The sequence below is a fragment of the Centrocercus urophasianus genome, unplaced genomic scaffold (assembly GCF_019232065.1).
Source record: "Centrocercus urophasianus isolate 14NV4802_14NV808 unplaced genomic scaffold, USGS_Curo_1.0 seq_14, whole genome shotgun sequence".
In the NCBI taxonomy this organism is placed as follows: domain Eukaryota; kingdom Metazoa; phylum Chordata; class Aves; order Galliformes; family Phasianidae; genus Centrocercus; species Centrocercus urophasianus.
In genome coordinates this window covers 8,973,295-8,990,265 of record NW_024884586.1, presented here as the reverse complement: position 1 = coordinate 8,990,265, position 16,971 = coordinate 8,973,295, and the positions used below count along the sequence as shown (strand labels likewise).

Below are 16,971 nucleotides of genomic sequence, written 5' to 3'. Positions count from 1 at the left end.
AGGAAAGACAGCCAGAATAATCTTAACTTCCAGATGCAGATATCTCTGGGAGTTGTTCATTTTCCCTTCTGCCCTGGCATACATCCAAATTACATTCTAGAGAAGCTGCTAGTGATTAGTTATGAGGATTAGCACAGATTGTGTTCCCTCACACTCATTGCAAGCTGGTGTGCTGTATCTCCAGGCCAGATCTGGTTGCCACTCTGATCTGGGTCCAAACTGCTAGTTTTCAGGCTGCTATCTCCACTGCATCCATTCTGTTTTTGTCATTCGTTTCTCTCTTCTTTTTCTACCCTGTAGATCTTCGGGATGATTTTCACTTGTTGCTTGTACAGGAGTTTGAAGCAGGAGCCATATTAATAGCTGTGGGAACTCTGTCAGCTCCCCCTCTGCCACTTCCCTTAGTGCCTGCCAACCTCACCACCCTCCACTACCACCACAGAAGTGTCTGCAACCTGAGGACTTCTCTCTAATTAAATGCCTTACCTGCCCCTTTTGGGGAAAGTCACCCTCCTCGTTGTGCACAAGGCAGCCAGGAATTCAGCAGGTCCTCTTCATTGTCAAGAAACAGAAGAGTTGTGGATCTTCTGCTAGAAGCTTTAGCAAAACAGTCCCTTGATGTAACTAGAAGGCAAGATTTATCTAGGGCCATTTCTCCTGGGGCTCTTCCTGAGCTAGCGTGAAAGTATTGGGATGCTACACAGGAACCACAGTTTGCTTTCTGAGAAGTGGCTCAGCAGAGCTGGGCGTTGACTGTGAGGACAGATGATGTTTCTGCGCTGAGCTGGAACCAGATTCGAATCTCTCAGACACAGAAGATTTGTCATTCTCCCCCCAGCCTGTGCACTGATGTCCTAACACAGCTGTTCTCCACCTGAGAAGATGCCTGTCTGGTTGTGTGGGGCAGGAATTGCTCTCTGTGCTGATCAGGAGCACATCTTGATACAGCTGAAATCTTGTTGCAGCTCTAATATTGTCAAGATCTGGGTGCCTTAGTATTTCTCAGCAATCCTTCCTCCTCTTCCTTGAAGCTTCCCTGCAACGCAGTGCCATTAGGAGCCACAAGAAGCCTTTTGCCACCTAGCAATTCTAGAGCCAAAGACATTGAACTGCTTTCTAATTCTTTTGGGTCTAGTCTTTTTTATTTAGTGGCTTCCAGTGTGAATGAGAAAGCTCAAAGGCCTGTCCCCTGCTGTGATTTGGTGAAAAGCTGGTCAGTGGAGCTGACATATCAAGCTACCCTTTGGCCTGTTTGGTTAGTGGGAATGCCTCATCATATCTCTTACATGTTGAGAGACACCCTGGGCTGGGCTTGATGCTCTAATAAAAACCTCCAGGCTTGTCTCTCTTGGGTGGGAAATGAATGTATACAAAAGTTGTATCAGCCTCCAAAGAGCTCATTAATCAGCTGAGGGTTTTCTGGCTTTAATGAGATCTGGAAGCCCACTTTCCAGACTATCCCAGAAGTAAACAGTAGAGTCAGCTTCCCCCAGTTGCTCCAGTGTATTTGGTAAATTGGTAGTGCTGGGTTTAACTGTCTGTTTAATTAAATAGATTTAATTAAATGTTATCTCTGCATTGGGATCCTGGCTACCTACAGGGCATAAATGTGACTGCTGCCGTGGAATTGGTGCCACTGTTATGCCAACAAGGTCTTAGTCTGAATTCATAGGACCTCGGGAGCCTCTCCTGTCCTGAGGGATTTGAACATTTTCTTCCTAATCATCCTGGAAAGGGCTCTCATCAAGAAGTCTGCTTGGTAGAGCAGAATTATTTTATTTTCACTTTCCTGACGTGCGTTGTGCACCTGTGAAGCAGAAAGGGCTGTAGGGATTTGGGGTTCCTAAGCAGTGAAGATAATGCCCTTCTATAAGCCAAGTAATTTACTCACGCTCTTGTCCTTTTGGTGGTGCCTTGGCAGCATGCATCAGCAAAATCACCCAGAGCCCTGAAGGGTCTTGCAGCACTGTGGAGGGTTTGATGCACAGAGCAATCCCAGACTGGTCCTTCAGAGGGGGCTGAAGGGTGACAAGTTAGAATTCGGAGCAGGTAAATCTGAAACTCCCCCGTCAACAGGAGCACCGTGAAATAATCCCTAACACTAATGCAAAAAGAGGTGGAGGAACTGAGGTGTATCCGTTGTCCTACAGCAAAGGGAAAGAGGGAAGAGAAATCTAAATTATTGTGTAATGATCTAAAGGAGAAATCTCTAAATTATTTCTTGTTTTATATTCAAGTTTCTGACAAGTGCTGACTACTAACTGAGGAAAATATTGAGCACGTTGCTTGAAGCAATATTTCTACTTTCTTACATGTATCTTCTTACATGCCTTTGCCTGTTTCCTTGAAATGCATTGTGCAGGGCTGGGAGAGGCCAGGAATGAGCCTGGAAGAATGAGATAGGAACAGAGCTGGCTTGTGTCCATTGAGTTGTTTTATACTTTTTCTCTGTATAATAATATTCATTGCTTTTTTTTTTTTTTTTTTTTTTTTTTTTAACTCAATTTAAGTTGCTGGCCAATAGAAAAATAAAGCTCTGTACTTACTCTGTGTAGCAAAACCAAGGGGTAACGTGAAGCATGTGTGTTATGTGGGTTCCTCAGCAGTGGAAGCAGCATCCTGCCCTGCGGGAAGAGTGGGGCTGTGCTGTGCATTTCCCCTACACAATGTGCTGTAGTCATTTCCCCCTCGCGTGACAGACGTGAAGAAGGCAGCAGGCCTGCCCTTTGTTATCCTTGCTGATATAAGGCTGAAATTCACTCATTACAAATGTGAAATATGCCTGTATTCAGCCAGATGGAGGTGCCTGCAGCTGATGGGCACGGCCACTCGGTGGCTCTCAGGATTCACAGCGCTGTTAATTTAGCTCCTGCAATTAGGTGGCTCTAATTCCAGCTGCTTCAGAGAGCAGCAAAGCTGTGGTGACACCAAGCCTCGTGCCGTTGAGCCTTCATACTTCAGGCCTCAGCCTTTTCACTGCCATCCCTGGCAGCCAAGCAAAGAACCAGAGAATGCGCTCAGCCACTGAAAATAACATGCAAAGGTGAACATTGTGAGCACGTGAAGAGCCTCAGGGAGGGCTGCTGCAGCATTCTGCAAAGAGCAGTGCTCTTTCAGCAGAAGGCTGTGGGTCACAGACCTTGACCCCTGTTCTCATGTCTCATCCTGTGCTCCCCTGTGTCACCAGGAGTGTGGCGTGGATCGTGCCGCCCTGTCTCACTCCCAAAGGGAAATGAGCCCCCTTCAGCACAACTATTGTGGGATGACAACTGAAAAGGCTGTGGCGTGGTGTCTTTCATCAAGCAATTGCATAAAAGCCATTTCTTGCATTCTTTCTGAATTGGCTTCTGCAGTGTCTGTGAGGGGATTGCAGTCACGACTGTGCAGTGTCCCCACGGGCTGAGCAGCCGCAGCTCCTTGGGTGCTACCCCCTCCTGGGGCATCAGCACTGATTTCTTTCCCCCTGGACCTGGAGATTTGGGCTGCGCAGCTGTGCTGTGTTCCCCTGGGGTGCTGTGGGGGCCAGTATGCTTTGCTGGGAATAAACCAGAAAACAGATTGTACAACAGGCAGCTTCCGTAAGAGCCCAGACTGTGGCAGTCACCCTATTTCTTCTCCATTTCAAACAAGATGCTGACCCCAAGCCAGGTCATATACCTGGAAGGATTTTTTGTTCTCAAAGTGCTGTTGGGGCCCTTTTCTTTGCTGTTTCTCAAGCCTGCCTTTGACAGTGGTTGTAATTTCCTCATTTCCCTGTGGGGTTGAGCAAAGCTGCAGTGGGGGAAAGAGAGGAGCACAGGAAGATGGTAATGTCCTCCATCACTAGATGAGACAAATGTGCTGCACTTGGGAAATGACACAGGGACATAGCCTCTCCTTTCCTGCTGTGAAGTCTCCCCAGAAGGACAGACACTAAACCATGCTCCTTGCCAGGAGACTGCCCATTTGCTCCCCTTATTCCGTGCTTTTTCTCTACTTAGTAGCTCTCACAGCAGAATAAAATGATCCTAATGGGCATAGCCTTGCTTCAATTGCCCTTGATGCAAGATGGCCCTCATAGTCCTGAGTGCTCTTATGTCAATGCGCCTGAGCTTGCTGCTGTGCTACAAGCCCAGGTGCCTGCTCACAAGCAGCCTCCTTCCCCCAGTTATGGGGCAACTGAAGACTGTAGTGGGGGCAGCTTTGAGCTCGCTGCTGGTGTTTCTGCATAGCATCTGGCCCTGCAGCCTCTTTAAATCCTCACGGCGGATCTGTCCCCTTGTCTCAGCTGTACCCATGTGTGCACACCCCTGGGAGAAGCTGATGGCTGCTCTGCTCCTGTGGGATCTCTGCGCTGCTCCCTGTCACAGCACTGAGCAGAGACAAGCTGCCTCAAGCAGGACTGAATGCTGGCACCCACATACCACATCAACAGAGCCTCCTCCTCCCTTGCAGTGAAGGAGAGGAGGCCCCAGATGTCCCTATTCCCCCCCAAGCAGCCCTTTCTGCAGGACAAGGTAAAAGGATGTCAGGATGCAGGCTTGAGCCTCTTGCCTTTTTCTACGAGGGAAACTGAGGCAGTGTCCGAGCTCACGCAGCAGGAAACACTTGGCAGCACACCACATTCCCAGCACATACTTCAGCTGTGATAAAGCACCCTCTTTCCTCCAAGAACTGCCTGGTTAATCCTCTTTTAACCTTCACAAGCAGACTTTATTGCCTGGTTGTTTTTCTCACATCACTTTATGTGCTTTGATTACTCACTGCCCATCTGGGGCTGCAGTGCTCTACAATAAGAAATGATTACCAGCCACTGGGCTAAGGGTTGGGGGCTGCCTCTGCTGGGAGAAGTGAATGACACTTGAGGGGTGGGCAGAAGGATGGGTGTTCCATGGCCCTGCAGTGATTCTCCAAGGGCTCGTGCAAGGCTGCAGCAAACCCCAGGTAAGCCCCAGCTGTCTGTGTCCTCTGTGTCCCTTGTGCCCACTGCTGGCTCCTCTCCCCACATCGTCCCTCTGCTTGCTGAGCGCTGCCAGGCATTATTTGATATTTAGCTAAATCAAATCTGGTCCCACTTAAACACCCAACTCTTTGAGATATCTCAGCCTAATTCTCAATTTATCCTTCTTTGTGCTTTCTGTCCTTGCAGGTCTGTCCCAATCCACAAATGTGATCAATATTTATAATTTATTTCCTTTTCCCTCTCTTACCTTCTCCCACTGCTCTCTTCCAGGACTTTAACAAAAGTTTTTAATAGCATTCAATTCAGGGCTGACCTGCTGTTTCCTTTGCTGATGGGCTCATGAATGATTCAGCTGTTTGGGCTCTATCTGGCAGCTGTGACAGAATTGTTGATAAAACCCCATCTTTGAGGTTTGGCCCGCTCTCCATGTTCAACAATGCGGAGCAGGGAGTGAGCCTTAAAAAACAGAATCACAAAGCTCCTTATGTATGAAATACAGTTTTCAACCAAAAAAAAACCCCAATGAAACAAACAAAAAAAAAAAAACACACAAATTGAACTGTATTTTACCATTCACTTGCTGCAGTTAATGGCACCAAATGGGGCTGTTGAAATGACAGACCAAGCACGTGGGCTCTCTGTGCCTCTTGTTTTTCCCCTTTGCACATGCAGAGTTGATCATATTTTCTCTTCCTTGTCCCCTTATGTTGCAAACCTCTTTTTGCTGCCTGTACAAGCTGTGCCACGCTGCACAGCCCTGGTTCAGCAATAGACATCTTGCTCCAAAGCAGGTATTACCCCACAAAACTGCTGCGCTCCTAAAGCCATCAATGGGAAACTCAAATCCATGCTGCCTCTGCTTTAGCATCAGCAATTTCTTCTGGTTTTGCTCCATTGCGTAAGCTGTAGCTTCACATAAAGTCAATCTTGCTACTTCAGCTAAGGTTTCTGGAACATGGGCACAAATAAATTCTGCTCTCCACGCACCGCTGGAGAAGCTGCTGTTGTTTCACTGCTTTAGGGTTCAGAGCCCTCCCTGGGTCCAAGAGCACCAGTGAGCTCCTGGGAAATCACAGGAACAAGGAAAGGGAGTTCAGGAGCTGCTCTGGAGGAAAAGGAGAGTTTAGGGTTTAGCTGGTCATCTTCCCAGGGACGGGGATGGCTCAGAATAGGGTCACTGCCAGCAGGACTCTGTGCTGCTTTTCTCAGGAAAGGAGCCTGGAAGCAGCCAAGTGTGCAACCCAGAAGCTCTGGGCTCTTCAGCTCACCTCAACTGCCTGCAATTAAGGCAATTATTAGAGATAGTTGAGCTAATGGCTTTTTCCAGCCTACATCCCTGCTCCTGGATAACCTTATGAGCCAAGTTCTGATCTCCCTTGTGGGATTCACAGGAGGCAAATGTTCAACCTCCTGTTTCCTGCAGCTAATTGCTCCCACTACCTGCCCTGGTGCAAGTGGCAGAGATATCCCTAATTGCTCTTAATGAAACCAGTTGGTGGGTGAGAGTTATTTGAAGGCCAGAGCAGGCTCTCAGGAGGGCCTGGCATTCTGGGGATCCATGCTTGAGCTGAGGGGGACACAGGATGTGTGAAACAGGACAGGTTGAAGTGCTTCAGGGACTATTTGATGGTGACCTATAAGGATGAAGAGAAATGGGCCACTGCCTGCGCTTAGAGGAGTCAGAGCTGCCTAGGTTTGCTGTGTCTCATCGCACAGCTAGAAAAGAGCAAACCTTTCTTTTCAGATGGCATTTCGGCAAAAATATAGATAGGAAAATGGATTTAGAAAGGGTAAGTGAAAAAAGCAAGCTATGTCCATTAATCAAACCCAAATGAATGTGTTGTGCACCCCCAGTTCCTCACCAGGCAGCTGAGAAGTCCTTAACTTTAAGCATTGCTCAACAAAACATCAGAGTGTTACCAACGTGATTCTCATCCTAAGTCCACAACATGGTTCACACCAGCCACTATGAAGAAAATTAGCCCTATTCCAGCCCGAGACTAGGATACCTGACTGAACCTGGGAGCAACAGAAGAGACATCTGCCAAAACCACCTCAGAGAGATGACTGAGCTGTAGGTGTCTTTAGGCACCCCAGATGCTGTTCTCGCTCTGATGAGAGCTCATTTTGTTTCTGCTTCTTTCATCTCTGATGTGCAGGTGGCAGAGGGCAGCCATGGAGGGGGAACACAGAGGCCTCGTCTCCATGTCCTCTCCTGTCAGGGCTGGGATGTGTTGAGAAGCACCTCAAGCGATAACTCCACAGCTCCTGTACCCTGGGCTCCAGTGGCCCAAAATGATGGGTGGGAGCAGTCAAACAGAAACAGGTGGTGTTCAGGTGTCAGGAGAGCCAGCAGAGCCTGGAGGTGCCCATAGGGTTGGCAGTGCCCAACCAGCAAGGCTGGCTGTGGAGCTGGGGACCTTGAGCTCAGCTGCTTCCTGAAGCATCATTTCATGTTGCCTCTACCTCAACGTGACTTTAATACAACTTTTTAAAGTATGCATTTGTATCTAGTAAGCCCTTGAGTACAGCAGAGTCCCTTTTATATTGAAATTCAGGCTCCTCAATAACATTTTATTATGAGGCTTGCTATTTTTGGAATTGCTGTTACTCTGTTATGAGCAAGGCACCTAACATCCTTCGATATGAAATCATTAAGGGCACAGCAGAGTTCATTACAGGGGCATTTCTCCGGATTAAGAGCAAATCAATACCACACACTAATATCACAGCCTGGTACCTGGCTTTGGTTGCAAACAGCACACCCTGAGAGGAAGATGCTCTTCTTTTGGCCTCTTGTGCTCTTCTTCCAATATCTTATTTACTGTTTTCCCCCAGGCTGTTGTGATGGATTTATGAGCAGACAAAATCCAAAGGTTGTTTTTCTTTAAGCTACCTGAATATTGTAGCTTTTAAAGTAGGGAAGTGAGAAATAACCAGCTTAAGTTTGCAATCTCGCTGTACCCTTGCATGCAATATGACTTCCCCTTGGAAGTGAAGGCCTGCAGCTCTGTCTGGGTACGCTCAGCTTATTACGGTCAGGGTTTAGAATAAATTTCAAATGTTTCAAGTTGAGAAAACGTGGGGGTGGTGTGTTGGGAGGGAGGGTGAGGGTTGTTTATGAGAACCTCCAACAGAAGGAAGAGCTCTGCTTGTGAAAATCTGCCTCAGCTGAGGCCTGGATGGAGGTACAGGCTTCCAGGTGGAGGCTTCAGCTCTGCTTCTGACACCCCAAATTTGCCTCCTGGACCTGGCTGGCTGTTGCTCAGCCACTGGGAGCTGAGGGATAATTCCAGCTGCATTCAAAATGGGAACTTATCCATGTGTCACTGCTCCCAGCTCCTGCTGCACATGGCATTCACTTTGTTCAGAAGCAATGATGGAAGCTGTTGAGGCCAATGGCATTTGTTTCTCTTTATTTATTACAAGCAATTATTCATCAATAGAATTTAATTATTACTTTTTTTTTTTTGCCTTTTGAAAAATGCTGTTCAATAGAGAAAGGCAGCCACTTGTCTAGGCTGCATTTAACACTGAGTGGGTCCAAAGCAGGGAGGTCCTTCAAGCTGCTTTTGTCAGTAAATTAACAACAAAAAAATCAAGCTAGTGAAGTGTGGAGCTGGAGGCCATCTCTGTAATGATCTGAAGCAGTCAACCCCTTAGAAGCGTAATGCTTTCATTTACAAGATCGTTCCTGGAGGAAGACCTCCTGGTCAAACTGCTATTGCTCCTTTAAAAAAATAAAGTTTGTAATTGCTTTGGCTGCACAGCTCATTACTAGGAAAGGCCTACAGCTGAGTGCAGCACTCATCTTCTTGCTTTTGTTTTTAAACTTGCAGCCCAGGCATTAGGTATTCCATTGCTGTGTATAAGTTTATAAATTCAATTACAGAAGCTCTGAACTTCCACTTTCTTTGTAAACAGCAAGCTTGAGGGCTGTGCTGTATCACAAACCATGATTGTATCGATAAACAGTTGGGCAGAGCCCTGTTAGCTGGTCTGTAGCGGCCGATCAATACTTTCATGTGGTTGTCACTGCTCTGATTACCATTCATCGTGATTTTCCATTAACTGGACTTTTTCTCCTTTTGCTCTCCCACTGCTGTCTAGGAAGGAGTGCGCCTTCACACGCAGCGCCGTAGGGAAGAAGGTTTAGTTAAACAGGCCAAAAAAGGGTGTGGGGGAGGAAGAATTTGGAGGTAGCTTTGACTAAATAGCTGGAGATAGTTGGACTTTTGGGGTTTAGATGCGTTCTTGTACTTGCTGAATCACTGGGGACATTGATACTGCTGGTCTTTGACCTGCCCACAGACAAGCAGAGCTTTGGAAAAAAATGATTTTATATATATATATATATATTTATTCATATTCCATATATTCCATTCCTGCCCATTTCTGCTGATTCTGAAGGGCAGAATGGGTATCATCTCAGGCAGGGAAACCGAGTTGTATACTAGTGGCAGGCTTGAGTCACAGATGTATATATTCTTTCTAAGGCCTGTCTCTAAATAAACACTGTAAGGACATGAGCAGTGATATTACACAGGGATGGGCAAAGGGGAGTCTGCTGATGTGATGAGCCCAGGTAGGCAAGCCAGTGGGATGGGATGGATCTGATGCACACCGTGGAGAAGGGATTCTCATTGTCCCCAGAGGGATGTCGGTGAGGACGGTGACATTTCACTTAATCTCCAAAGTAATTTGAAGCTTGTGGATAGCACTGTGGTCAACCAAGGGAGGCAGCAGTTTGAGAAAGGTCAGCTGCAGACAGTGGGAACATAGCTGTACTGCTGCTTGACCTCAGTCCACAAAGACACGGATTCGTTCTGTGTTTTAAAGCAGATCATTGCTTTGAATGCGCTATTTACATGTGCTTTTAAAAGGAGAAGATCTGATTTCTAGAGTGGGTATTGAGCATTTGTTATTCCTATCTCTAAGATCAAACCTGTGCGGTGAGACATGGGTTAATTCAAAATCATTAGTACCTGTGGAAAGTCTTCACCACAGCCTATGGGGTTGTTGTTTTGAAGTCTGTTGTTAACTGCTAGTTTCTTGCATTCCCCAAAGTATTTGTGCTTTTAGCTTTTAGTCAGCTGCTCCATGCCTTTCTCTGATCGCTATTTATTCAGCTCCTGAAAGCAGAAAATTATGAGCCCTTTTTAATAAAACACTTGCTTCGTATTTGGGAGGGATAAATGAAAGACTTTTCTGCGTGAATTTTCTAACTTGGCTGTTACAAGACATGATGTTTGATACAGCCTGTGGAGAGCAGTTATACTGGGAAGGAAAATGTGGGGAAACTCTGGGGCTCTGTGTCCTCAGCTATATGTGACCTGTAGGTCAAACCAAGATGTAGGTCACCAAAACTTGTGACCAATAGTCTGAAAGACGTGGAGTAGAAATAAGAGTGAGGCTAGAATACTCATCACTCTCTGCGTGTCTTGGCTATATTTCTACAGAAGAGTGTTAGGAGAAATAGATGAGGGTTTGCTGCTCCCATGGAAATGTCATACTGTTTCCCAGCACTTGCCTGAAGCACAACCAATTGCCCTGCAGCTCTCCCCAGGTGGCCAGAGTTGCTGAAGCCAAGGATAACTTGTTAACTTTTGTATTTTTTCTATGGTCTTATATGCTTGAGGCACACGAGGCTGAGGTCTGCAGCACGGTCTGGAAGCTCTTTGAGCATCTAAGTCTTGGGCACCTCCAACAGCTCTCCTTAGCAGAACATAATAAAACAAATTAATCCTTGACTCTAGGTGGTCTAAGGCACCACATGCTATCAGACCATTTGAAATCCCATTGAAATTAATGAAAAGGCTCCCACAGACTTCAGTGGGCAACACATCAAACCATGTAGCGCGGCAAAGCCAACATGCTCTTAGTCTTTGGTTTCTGAATCTCTCCATTGTGCCGTTCCTGTTGAAGAATTAAAAATGCCTTCTTGCTGGCGAGCGAAGCTGAATAAGAACTGAAGCTGAAAACAAACCCACTATGTAAGCAATGATGCTAATATGTTGAAGTGGAAATCAAAACTGTGCTCATCATCTGGGCAGTGGGAGCCAGGTGGGAGCAGTGTTATTTTGGAGATGTCTCATCAGAGCAGTGGCAGGAGTAAGAAACTCTTGCCTAACTAAAGCTCAAATTGTGCTCAGAGAAGAGGCTGACTACAAGAGCCAGTTGCTTACTAGGTTCAGTGTTGAAGTTAGAAAGTGGTTAGAATTGGGCTGCTCTTTTGGAAGCAAATAGACTGTGGTGGTTTCCTTCTCCCTTTCTGTGGAGACTGTTTTCTCTTGTAGAACTATTTGCTGGAAAAGAGGCAGCTTGTGGTTTAGATCCTCATAGTTTGTTACCAATAAAACAGACTTGCAGCTACATGGCAAGTTAGGCATCTCTATGGAAACTTACAGCTACAGGGCTGTGCACTGACTGTAATGATGATTTTCAGATCTTTTATTTTTATTCACATAGAAGAAGCATATATGAGAATTCAGGCTTCAGCATCCAATTCAGGACTGCGACTGGGGAAAGGGCATGAGAAGGACAAAACCCAGCATACCTCTCTCAGTATATCGCCTGGGCTTGGGCCCTCTGCAGTGGCCTCCACTCTTTTTGGAATAGAAAGCTTGAGACTTGTTGTGAAGTACTGACCTTCCTTTGGATTAACCCATAATGATGATTAAATTTATCTTTTAATTTATTTTTTATTTTTAACTGCCATCTATAGAAATGCAAAGCTTTCCAAGCACACAGATAACGTAGTGCTGAGACTTTGGGTAGAAACAGGGAGTTGGACTCTGTGAAGAGACTGACCTGTGCTTTGACCTCATCCCATATCATGTACTAATCAGGCACGACTTTGATTTTTATAGACAGTGATGTAGAAGTGCCTGAGCCTCTCCTGTGCCCCAGAGAGGCAGATATCCAAGTGGTTGTGGTTCCTCCCTTCTGACTGCGCTTCTTTCTTTGCCAATACAAAGTTAACGTGATCCCTACAAAAGTCTTTCACAACCAGGTTGAGAAATTTCTGAAATGCTTCATATATAAAACGAACAAGCAACTGCAGAGTAGCTGCTGCACATTTGGTACGCTTTCTCTCTCTCTTTTCCTTCTGCTCTTCATTCTGCTAAGGTCTCCTTTTTGGACTGATTCAGAGGAAGCCAAGATGATGTTTTTTTTTTTCTCTTGTGTCTGTGCATGTGTCTTTTTCATTAGCTTTAAAAAGTGTCATTGTGAGCATTTCTAATGGCTCTTCTCACAGAGCTGTGGCAGGTTAGGAAGCAGATGCAATACACTTCTGTTATTAACAGCTACAGAAACAAGCATGGAAGAAGTGACAGTGAAAAGGGAGTTACTTTCCTAGTTACTAAACAGCAAAGGTGAAAGCTGAGATTTATAGAAATCCAATGAAAAATTCACAGAGTATTATTAAAAAAAAAATCTACTTCTGCTCCCAACCAACTCAATGACAAAACTCCTGAGAAAACCTTTAATGCAGACATGATGAAGCAGTTGCTCAGCCACATTGCAGAAATGGCTTTTTGGCCAATGCTGCACTTAGAAAAGGGGCGATGCAGACAGGTTGTTGTTTGCTGCTGGGAGAGATACTAATGCTGGCTCTGACTTAGTCCTGCTACTTGCTCTTATTTGCTGCTCCTTGTGTAAAAGCTGGTTGGTGCAGTGCTATCAGAGTGGGTGTTGTTGGCATCCCAGCACTACTGTCTGAGAAACAGTAGTAAGAGCAACCAAGCTGCTTTTTCCTTAGAAACTCTGAATGAAGCCTGCTTTGTTTTTGCAAACTGCTTCTTCATTATAACGTTTAAGAGCCACAGCTTTTCTTATCAAGTAACTTAATCTTGTGCTGGTATCTGCTTTGGGAAGAATCTTGTTATTCTGAAGCAGAAAACTAGATTAGAAAATTGTTTTTAGAGCGAGAAACAAAATATTGTTGGCTCTCTAATCCCATCCTTTGGCACTGATGCACGGCTGTCTCAGTTGAAGGCAGCAGTCTGAGCTGCTGTGCTGTCTCAGTACCATTCTGTGGACAACTGCAGGTAAGCTGATGCTGGCATTTGGAGCTTTCTGTGAGCAAGTTAACACGTATCTCCATGTAACGCTCCACTGTAAGGTGGAAAAGTCCTACAGGAGTTCAGCTGGGAAAGGTCATCTTATATTTCATAGTGTCCCTTTTAAAAAACAGCCTGAAAGAGAAGTGGGTTGTTTTTTTTTCAGTGCATTTTGCTAGATAATATGGCAGTCACGCAGAACAAAAGCTATCCAATAAAGTGAAACAAATACTAGAATTGTTAAATTCTCTTTGCATTAGGCTAAAGCTTGTGGTTTTAGTGTCTTTGCAGAAGAACTGCTGAATATGAGAAAACTTACCCACTATCCCATTGTAATAAATTGAAAAGTAAGTTCAAGTGTAAAGATTGGTGGGGTAATAGCTATAGCCAAAGGCAAACTGTCCTATAAGTGTTCTTTTTGAGACAGTCTGTTTTTAAGGTTTGTGCATAGAAGTCTGACCCAGTAAGCACGCTAAATAGCATCCGTGGAAAGGCGGGTTGTTAGAACCAGCTTCTTTATAGTTCTTAAACTAAAGGAAACAATCCAGACACCTTTTACCCAGCACCTAAATTTGACCACTGAGATTTTAACTGAACCAAGACAACAGCAGGCTGCAAGTTAAAGAGTTATCATCTCTCTCAGCCGGTTTTCTACAAGGCTGCGTAACTATGATTTGTCCTGTATTTGCATCCAGGCTGATACTGCATTTAAATGGAATCCTGAATGTGCACAGATGTAAAAGTGGCCTCCTGCACTTTGTGGCAAGATAAGCTCATGTGTGTGTAGACACTACTGAGAATAATGCTTTTTATAGATGTCAGGCAGTAATACAGGATGTGGTCCAGCCTTTGGCTGACAGTGCAATAAAAAGCTGAGGAAAAGGGCAGGGTCAGTGGCTGTCTTGCAGCAGGACCCCTTCCACTAGGAGAGCACAGGGCCAGGCAGCTCCACACTGCATGTACAGTCCTACGTGAAGCCAATGAAATGACTGACAAGTGGGAAGCTTGCATGCATACCAGCTACAAAGCAGTGCAGGTGTTTGGCAAGACTTCGATCCTGTTCACAGTAACACGTGTAAATTCTCACTTCCATTGCCTTCAGTGGGAATGCTCAGCCATATTTTACCTAAGTGAAGAGCACTGCTCCACCTGATTTACTGTTTTCTGTGATACAACTGTCAGTGTTTTGTTAAAAATTGAGGTATAGACTATAGGCTGACTTTAGCTGCAGTGAAAAAATGAGCTCCCTAGCTCTGCAAGCTACTAAGAGTAATGCCTTATCAAACAAACATCCCCTGTGCTGTTGCTGGAACACAGAACTTCGGTCTGTTTCTAAACCCTCTTGACTGCCTAGCATCAAGCACTGTATTTTTAATTTAATGGTATTTCTAACCTCAAAACGACCAGTGCAAGGAAATGGCGAGATGAAAGCATATGCTTAACTCGATCCAGCAACTATAGGAAGGCTACAGGCAGGGGCTTCCTCTAGTTCAACATTTGATGTATACAAATGATTATATTTCATAAAACACACATTTATTTTTGCTGGCAGAAGCATCTAAAAGTTCACAAAAAGAAACCAAAAACCACCTCTGTGAATTAAAAGAGAAGGGTTTACATTTTTAATCTCTAATTCTGAAGTGGACTTCATCCTTCATTTATTTCCTTGAAAGAACTTGGTGGCTGGGGCGGTAGACTCTCATTTCTCCAGAGGTGCATAATTCAGAAGCTTCTCAATCAGATCCACGTGGGCTAGGAGCATCCTGCGGCAGCAGTATCTCTTCAAACCAAGGGCATCCAGGGCATCTCTATTAATAAGAACAAGAACAACATTAAAAAAAAAGAAAAAAAATGAGTCAGAACCACTTGTAAGTGTTCCTAAGCAACACACTGATTACTCTGAGCTTAGTCATAAAGAAAAACTTGTTTGCAGTTTAAATCAAGACATTTAGCATGTGCTGTTAATGTTCTCTTCCATTTACTGCAGCAGGCATGGTGTTTGCCTGTTCTCTGGCCAGCAGATGCACACGATCTTCTGCTAAAGATGGAATCTAGCCAACCAAACTACCACAACTTTCAGAAGTCTGGAGAATTCCCACACGGAGACAGAACCATAACAGACCAGATCTGAAGCACTCTGTCTTCTGAATCAGCCCACTCACAGAATCACAGAATGGCCTGGGTCCATGATCCTGAGGAAGGGACCTCAAGGATCACAAATCCCAACCCCCTGCCACAGGCAGGGCCACCAACCTCCCCATTTAATACTAGGCCAGGCTGCCCAGCGCCCATCCAACCTGGCCTTGAACACCTCCAGGGATGGGGCATCCACAACCTCTCTGGGCAGCCTGTTCCAGCACCTCACCACTCCTGACATCCAACCTAAATCTTCCCTCCCTCAGCTTAAAACCATTTCTCCTTGTCCTGCTGTTATCTACCCTTTCAAAGTCACGAGATCATGGCACTACAGGGTTAAGTGAGATCCAAAAGTATTTTGGCTTTGGAAACAAATTTCTGCTCTTCACAGATAGGAGCAAACTTGGAAATATGGCACAGTTGTAAGCCCAATCATTTAATTACAGTAACTTAGTTTTGTTCCCACAAGTGCCTCTTGGAAGACCAGTGTGGAGAAAAGAGCAGATCTGGTTACAATCCTGAGCATTCAGGTGGTGTAAGAGGACCATAGCTTGAAGTTCATTTCCCCTGCTGTTAAAATCCTGGCCTGAGCTGGCTATGACACCCTACAGGTGTATGGCAAAGCGAGCCCTTCTCGGTGAGTCAACCGAGATCACGAGTCCTCAATGGATACCGATCCACAACTTCCAGAAGCCTGTCGTTCTCCTGGCAGACGCTTCTCTGAAGTACCGACAGGCAGCCTCCGGACGTACGGGAACAGCACAATCTCATCCGAAGCGGCAGAAGGCGCAGAAATAACACCCACCCTTCCGTATACTCCGCCTGCAGGAGGCCGAGATAAGCTTCCCACTTGTTTCCGACGATTTTGCCGCACGTGAAGCACCTGACCGGGATGATCATGTTTGCCGGGCCCGCAGCTCGCCGAGCGCAGCCCCACACGCCGGCTCCTCCGCACCCCGCGACGCCGCCCGGCCGCTCCCATTGCGGCGGCGCGCGGTGGGGGGAGACGGGCGGCGCGCGCCGGGTGGACTCCTCGGGGCGGGCGGGGAGGAGCGCTCGCGCTCCCCCTTTCCCCGCTCGGGGCGGTGGATGGTAGCGGCCGCCCTACGGCGCCCCGCGCGGCTCAAGAGTGTGCGCGAGCGGGGCGGGCTTGTGATCGCGTTTCGCGTGCGCGGCGCGTGGCGGCAGCCGGGGTGGCGGAGCGCAGAGCGGCTGCACCGGCAGCGCCGGCGGGGCGGGCTGAGGCGAAGAGGCGCCGTGCCCTTCCCTCCTTCCTTTCCATCCCTTCCTTCCTTCCGCGCGCTCACTTGTTGCTCTGCGACCGGACTCGTGCAGCGGTGACGGCACTTCTCGCGTCCTGCCCGAGGTACCGCAGCTGCGCGGGGTGGAAGCGCAACTGGTGGCCGCAGCCCGGCGCCAGCCAGCGGGGGACGGCAGCGCTGCGGGACGGGGCGGCCCGCTCCCTTCCCTTGGCGGAGCGAGGAGCGGTAGCGCGAGGCGCGGTCCGTCTCGCGGCTTTTCGGGCTGTTTGTTCGCTCCCCTCAGGCGGGGGAAGGCGCGGAGCGGCAGCGGCGGTCTGCGCTCCTTTGGAGGACGAGGGGCTGCGGAGCGCCGCTGGGGTTAGCGGTCCTGCGGCGGCGGCAGGTTTGTCGGGAGTTCCCGAACTCCGGGGCTGGGGGGCTCGGCGCTGCTCTGTTCAGCGTCCCTCGGTCTCCGCGCGCAGCGAAAGCAAACAGCAGCGGAGCCGCGGGGCGCGCGCCGTCCTTGAGGCGCTCTCCCGCTCGGGGCGCGGCGCAGCCCGAGGGAGCGGAGCCTTTTCCCGCTCCCCGA

The 16,971-nt window shown here is 47.2% G+C and overlaps 3 protein-coding genes across 5 annotated transcripts in view; 2 read left to right on the top strand and 1 right to left on the bottom strand.

Moving 5' to 3' along the window:
* Positions 1-2,494, top strand: part of CD151 (CD151 molecule (Raph blood group)) — a 31,723-nt gene extending 29,229 nt beyond the window's left edge. Inside the window, exon 9 of the mRNA XM_042814681.1 lies at positions 301-2,494. Coding sequence (XP_042670615.1) covers positions 301-360 — 60 coding nt within the window. The 3' untranslated portion in view covers positions 361-2,494. The remainder of the gene's footprint in view (positions 1-300) is intronic.
* A 12,025-nt stretch (positions 2,495-14,519) lies between these two features.
* POLR2L (RNA polymerase II, I and III subunit L) lies at positions 14,520-16,106 on the bottom strand. Its single transcript, XM_042814337.1, has 2 exons — positions 15,947-16,106; positions 14,520-14,813 (listed from the first exon to the last, which is right to left on the bottom strand). Exons 1-2 carry the CDS (start codon positions 16,039-16,041, stop codon positions 14,705-14,707), a joined length of 204 nt encoding a protein of 67 aa, XP_042670271.1. The 5' UTR covers positions 16,042-16,106; the 3' UTR covers positions 14,520-14,704.
* Positions 16,107-16,361: 255 nt separating this feature from the next.
* Positions 16,362-16,971, top strand: part of TSPAN4 (tetraspanin 4) — a 393,641-nt gene continuing 393,031 nt past the window's right edge. For 2 of the 3 annotated variants that reach the window (XM_042814264.1, XM_042814266.1), the window contains exon 1: positions 16,362-16,507. The gene's annotated coding sequence lies outside the window, so the exon portion shown is untranslated. Of the gene's footprint in view, positions 16,508-16,729; positions 16,786-16,971 lie in introns of those variants that run through there. The other variant, XM_042814267.1, reaches the window with a different exon arrangement.

Excerpts from the sequence above, each read along its gene's own strand:
- POLR2L (XM_042814337.1), bottom strand. The coding sequence starts at position 16,041 with ATGATCATCCCGGTCAGGTGCTTCACGTGCGGCAAAATCGTCGGAAAC. Across the intron at positions 14,814-15,946 it reads CAGGCGGAGTATACGGAAGG|AGATGCCCTGGATGCCCTTG; the intron begins GTGGGTGTTATT and ends TCTTATTAATAG.